At 48.4% G+C, this 6000-nt stretch overlaps 1 protein-coding gene across 6 annotated transcripts in view; it reads left to right on the forward strand.

Moving 5' to 3' along the window:
* Positions 1-5592, forward strand: part of AMBRA1 (autophagy and beclin 1 regulator 1) — a 133222-nt gene extending 127630 nt beyond the window's left edge. For all 6 annotated transcript variants that reach the window (XM_065838475.2, XM_065838474.2, XM_071809150.1 and 3 more), the window contains one exon: positions 3996-5592. In XM_065838475.2, the coding sequence (XP_065694547.1) occupies positions 3996-4486 (491 nt within the window). In that variant the 3' untranslated portion in view covers positions 4487-5592. The remainder of the gene's footprint in view (positions 1-3995) is intronic.
* Positions 5593-6000: the final 408 nt, after the last annotated feature.

The following is a 6000-nucleotide window of genomic DNA, read 5'->3' on the forward strand; positions in this document are numbered from 1 at the left end:
GAAAGGAAGCATTGAACATGCTTCTGAGCTTGGTTTGGAAGAAAAGTAACTGGTAGTATTTCTTCTGGCACTAGGGAAGATGTGATTATTCATAGCTGGTTATGCTGTGCTGTGACCCTGCCTTTCCTATTCCTATGCAAGGAGTGAATTCATTTTAAAATGCTGATATTTTTATCTTTGAGCATCTGAATTAGTGGGTCAGCTCACACCTCAGAGCTATTATTCTATGTTCTCCAAAGACTTGGGCATCTCTGCAGTGCTTACACTTAGTTCTAATTTTGAAGCGTTGTTTGCAAGCATGGCTACTAATGACTGCTGGTTTTAGAAAGAGATAAGCTGAAAATAGGGGGGAAAAAAAAGAGGGATGTCAGTATAGTGCACAGCCACACAGGAGCCTGATCTCATCTTTGCTTCTGTGAGCTTTGCTCTTTATCAGGTGTGTGCCGTCCATGCACAGAGATATACAAGTTGAACTCCCCATAGGTACTGCAGAGACCACTTCATTTAGGAGTGGAAATGCTCCTGTGTCATGCCCGCCTCCACTGAAAGTTTGTCAGATATTTTGCCTTCGTAGTCTTCTGTGCCAAACTCTTGTCTTGCTGGAGAAGCACCCAGGGGACTGCTAAAGACAGATGCATCAGCTAGGGAGTATTTCGTTAAATGTTGGAGCCTGTCAGCTAGAATGACAGAAAGCCCCTGGTCTTTGGGATAATTACTCTCAAGAGTAATGTTTTGTGTCTGTGTTTGGGATAGATGGGGTTTTGGATGTCTGGAAAGGTCACTTCAGTTAGAGTAGAAAAGGTCTGATAGGGACAGCACTGTGGACACAGCATTAATACTTGCATTGTTCAAGGGAACCTTGGGTGATGCTTCTTTGTCCTGTCAGGTACAGAACTTGTGTGTCCCTGTCCAGAAAAGGATGAACACTCTGCCTCGAGATCGTTTCCTGCTCTGTGATGGATTCTGACACAGGGACAGCCCAGGTGTGGGACAATTTGGCAGGTGTTAGGCCTTCACTGGTGTTTCACACTCTGTAGCTAGAGGTGGTTAGCTCAGTTTTCTGGATTTTGTCTGTAGTGCTCTGTGAGGGTGGGGTTTTTTTTATTATTTTCTTGACCCTAGAAGGTGGACTTAGAAGAATGTGAGCTTAGGATAAAAGATTTTACATGGCCTAGGAGATCAGAATGTAGTTGTGAGCATAAAATGAGAGAAGAGCAATTGTCTTCTCTGTATGGAGAATTAGATGTGCTGTCACTTGGCATATTCCTCCTGCACAAGCTCATGTTCGTGCTCTGAATATGCCTAAACCGCTTGGAGTCTGAGAAAAGTGTCACCAGGATGGGGTTTCTCTCTGTCCTGCTTCTGTTCATCTGATGCAGCAAGGAATGGAGTTTGCACAGCTGCAAGTTCAAACTTAGAGTGACACAAGGTGTGCGGTTTATGGCATTGCTCTTGTTTAGGGTGCCTGTGTGCACGTTCTGAACCTCCACCAAATGGAAGTTAACTTATTTCACTTGCACTAACGTAGACTGCATTGGCAGCCTGGTGAAAGAATGTGTGTGGGAGTCACCAGGCAGTAGAAACGGGCTGTATGTGAATCTGTGTTGTACCTCAGCTCCAGGCAAATGGCGCAGGAAGCTTTGCTCTGAACCAGTCAGCCCAGGTCCTTGGCAGAACCTGACAGGGGAAAAGGGGAGGACAATCCCAAAGCAGAAGTGCTTGTTGGCTGCTTGAATGGTGGGGATCACTTCTGGACCTTGACAGGCTGTCTTTCTGGAATTTCCAACACTGCTGTATCTCTGTGCTTGTAATCTGAAGGCTCATGACTTGCTGATTTCTGCTGTGGCATCAGGCCCTTGCCTGTTTTTGGAGGAAGCAGCTGGAAATTCAGCCATGGCACATGGTAATTAAGGCGCAGGGAAGAGCAGGGAGTGCTGTGGTGTGCACTGCCTGCAGGGACTCCTCTGGTGAAGCACATGTTTGTAATGCTGAGGAGCACCGGCTGGGGATCCTAGTTAATTTGCTGTTCCAATGCTTCTGTAAGTGATCTGTCAAGAGCGCAGTACCTGCTGTTTCAGGACTTGTGCAGGGAGGACTGGCTAGCGCGTCTCTGAGCTGGGTTGCACATCTTGGCTTTCTCAAGCTTCCTCTCTGGCCTGGCCAGATGGTTCGTAACAAAGTGCTTATGACTGTGCCCTCAAAAGGACGCGATGACTGAATCCAAACCCATGCTTTTCAAACCTTCTACTTGCCTCTGTTCGTGATTAATGCTTCGATATCCCCTGGTGTGCATGTTTTTTCACACCAAAGTTTCCAGTATGATGGCTGCTTCTGTCTGTTGTTGGTCTTTGTGCTGGTCAGACAGGTTCCTAGTCCATGCATCAGCCACATCCTGAACAGGATTTCTCTGCTAATTGTGGGTCAGGCTCTGCACAGGAGTGGGTGTTCTTGCTCACTCCTCAAGGTTCTGCTCCAGATTCTCATGAGGTCACTGGTGTCTCTCTGGTCTCACTGATGGTCTAACTGTGAGGATCTATGTAACTGCTGTATGCAAAGTGGATATAGCAGGCTTACTACATTCCTAGCAGAAAGGGACTTACTCTACCCGTGAGAGTTAAATTTGCCCTAAATGTCCACAGTGTTTCTGCAGCAGGGCAGTATGTCAGCAGACTTGCTTGAAGATGAAATTAGCTGTACCCTGTGGTGGAGGAAGCTGATGTTGTATGATGCAAGTACCACTGAGCCCATGAGGAAAGGGAATATGCTGTCGCTGACTGACTGCATAACATGTTAACAGCTTTAACTATCTTTTTTTAAAAAATAACCTCTACAGTAGCATGGTGTAGACTGTACTGAACACCCCAGCTCCCGTGTTGGACACATGAACTCCACTCCACAGCCCCAAGCGCTTTTGTCTTCCTAGTCAGTATGGCATTTTGGTTTTTATTGTGTTTTAACTCCTGACTACATCTAGCCTTGCTGACATTTGTGTTCATTTCCTTGGTGCCAGGAGGGCTCATGGCTTTCTCCTCTCCTCTAATAAGCACTGTGATAGCTTCATGGAGCTGAGAGTGAGATTTATCTCTTTAATAAGAATCATCAGGATCCCACTGTGGAATGGTTCTAGCAGTTTATGATTACAGATTGTTTTCCTCAAACAGTCTGGGTAAGTTTTGTAGCAAAAGAAGGATGCTGGGAAACAAAACTGGGCTGCACCTTCCTGCTTTGGGATTTGGTCTCCTATGTGGACTATGCGAGGTTTTGTTCTTCAAAAGTAATCTTCAGCAATCAAGGCATCTGCTGATGGTTCTCTGAGAGCTCAGTGTGGCCTGACTATGAAAGGAAGACTCTGGATCTTAAGACGTGTTCTTTGCATTCCTCAAAAGATATCATTCAGGGGGAGCAGGGACTATGTACTTGATCTTTCCTCAGTTGTAGGTGATGTGGAAGCACAGACCGTGCTCCGAAGCTGCTGTCTGCTCGTGGTCAGCAGCCCATGTCCTCCCTGTTATTGAGGAGGTTGCCATCATGTCGTCTGCCTGGGGTCTCCTCAAACAGGTCAAGTAGGAAAGGCCACAGAACCCTTTAACACCACGGTGAAATGCTTGGTTTATTGCAGTGCAAAGTGAGGTTTTCCTTCCTGCTTCTATGGGACTGGCTGGGCTGTCTCTGCAGCTGTGAGAAAACGCACTGCCTCTTTGACTCTTCTTTTTTCCCAACCTGTATTGTTAGATAAGAGCTGCTTCTCCAAGGCTTGGGCGTGCAAGTCTGTGAGGGATCCCTGTGGGAGTGGCCAAGATTTTCTTGATAGAGTTCAGTGCCTTTGTCTGGCACTTGACTGGAAATTACAGAAATAAAATGTTTGGCTCCATCTGGAACAAAATCTATCCTCAGTCCCAGCACATGCACATTGTGTGATGCATCTGCCCAGTGTGCTTTCTCTTTCTGTTGTTGTCTGCCTGGTGCACCAAACTTGCTTCTGCTTTGTCTTGCAGGTGAAGGTCCAGAGTATGGGGCCAGTGGGGAGAATGCCCTGACTAGGATCCAAAGGCTGATGTCAGAAGGCGGCATGACTGCCGTGGTCCAGCGGGAGCAGAGCACCACCATGGCGTCCATGGGCGGCTTTGGCAACCACATCATTGTGAGACACCGGATCCACCGCAGCTCTCAGACTGGTGCAGAGTCTGCCGGAGCTGAGGGCACGTCATCACAGCAGTCAACCTCACAGCAGCTGGCAGCTGAGCTGGAGGGACGGATCCTTTCAGAGTCTCTGCAGCTGTCAGAGCACAGCCTGAGCCCGCGGACAGCCTCTGGCAGGAGTGAAGGACAAAGCGCTGGTGATCTGGAGCTGCCAGAGCAGGCCCAGTCCTCCATGGACACCGAGGGACCAATTGAATACAGTGACCTAACTAATAATAACCATCTTCCTGACAGCACCAACTTCTATAGTAATGACAGCACCAGTGGGGAGTCACGGAACAGGTAGAGATGAGTTGTGTGTTGGTGCTACCCTTGTACTGCTCAGCAGAGACCTGTACCTCACAGCTGGCCAGGAGCTGGAAGAGTAGGGATGTGTGGCTCTGACAGGGTCTGGTGGTTCAGTGGGCTTCTCTGTCCTTGGTGAGTGAGAAGGGATAAGAACTGCAAGGGAAGCCATGGGGAAGAAAGCATACTTAACTTCCAGTGTTACCGCTGCTGAAGAGTTATCAGGAATGCAAACCATCCTGGGTGCACATCATGCAGATTTTGAAGCCCTGTGGGATCCCCTGAGCTCAGCCATAACCCTGCAATTCGGTCAGTGTCGTCCTTTGTAAAGCTTCTGTTCTTTCTTCTTTCCTGCCCTTTTATGCCCAGGGTCTGATCAGTAGAGTGGAGAAAGGGAAGGGGGCTGCAGCATCCTTCTGGAGACGGGCAGTCCTACCAGGCAAACCTGGGCATGATACTCCAGCTCCACTGCTGGAGTGGAGGAGTCTTGCAGGCCACAGTCCCACTCTGTGTCACAGCATTGCTGCCCCCAGAGCGTGGTGTTCTGAGACCCGTCCTGCCTGCTCTGTGGTATTTTCTGGGAAGAGCTGGACTTTGCCAAAACCTGCACAGCTCAGGATCTGCTCACAGGTGGAGATCTTTCCTTTTTAGAGAGTTAGTTTAGTACTTGGCAGGAACCTAGGCAGAGCTGCTGTGTGGACAGGTAGAGTGGCAAGAGCTCCTACTCTCTAATCAGAACGCAGTTCACTCAAGAATGTTCTAAGCTGTGCCAATATTAACGTGTATGAGCCATCCCAGTGGTTTTGTGGTGCCAGGACTGAGCTGCACCTCCTTGGGAGTGGGCAGGGAATGTCTTCCAGCTCCAGGCCAGGGTGTGAGGTATGGGTCTGTGATGTAAGGTGTTGCATGTGAAATCTTGACCTTGTACATGTAGTTTCTAGTGGAGAAATCAAGGCTCTGATACTTTGTTTTTAGTCTCAAATGTGATTTTCCTTTTCGTTTGTAACTCTCCATCCCTAGCAGGCTTGTAGAGGAAGGACAGGGAAAGCGTGAGTGCTAACGAGGGAAACACCAAAGATCAATGTCATTAAAATATGACAAACCCTTGCTTGACCTACTGTCTTCATTTGTGTGATGGTTGTCTCTGTGTTCAGACTTGGGATAGGAACAGCCAGCTCAGAAGCTCAAGGTAGCTTACAAATGTCAAATGATGACCACCCCCTTCCCAGGAGGAAAGCAGGCTCACCCTTTGAGTTGGAAGCCCAAAACTGGGAGGCAGGGAGGAACATCTGGGAGTCCTGATTGCCAGTCGCTTTTTAACCAGCCTGGAGATGAGCAGGCCCTTCTGCCGTTTTCCATCATTCAGGTACTGCAGCAGGGAGAAGTGGGAGGGCTTCTCCTGTCCTGCTTAAAAAGGCGTATAGAGATGCAGCACTGTCTAAGGCAAGGAGAGAGTGGTCTGTCTTGCTGACCCCTCAGAGCAGCGAAGGAGTGCAGTGTCTGGCTGTTTGGGTG

The sequence above is a fragment of the Patagioenas fasciata genome, chromosome 5 (assembly GCF_037038585.1).
Source record: "Patagioenas fasciata isolate bPatFas1 chromosome 5, bPatFas1.hap1, whole genome shotgun sequence".
Taxonomy (NCBI): Eukaryota; Metazoa; Chordata; class Aves; order Columbiformes; family Columbidae; genus Patagioenas; species Patagioenas fasciata.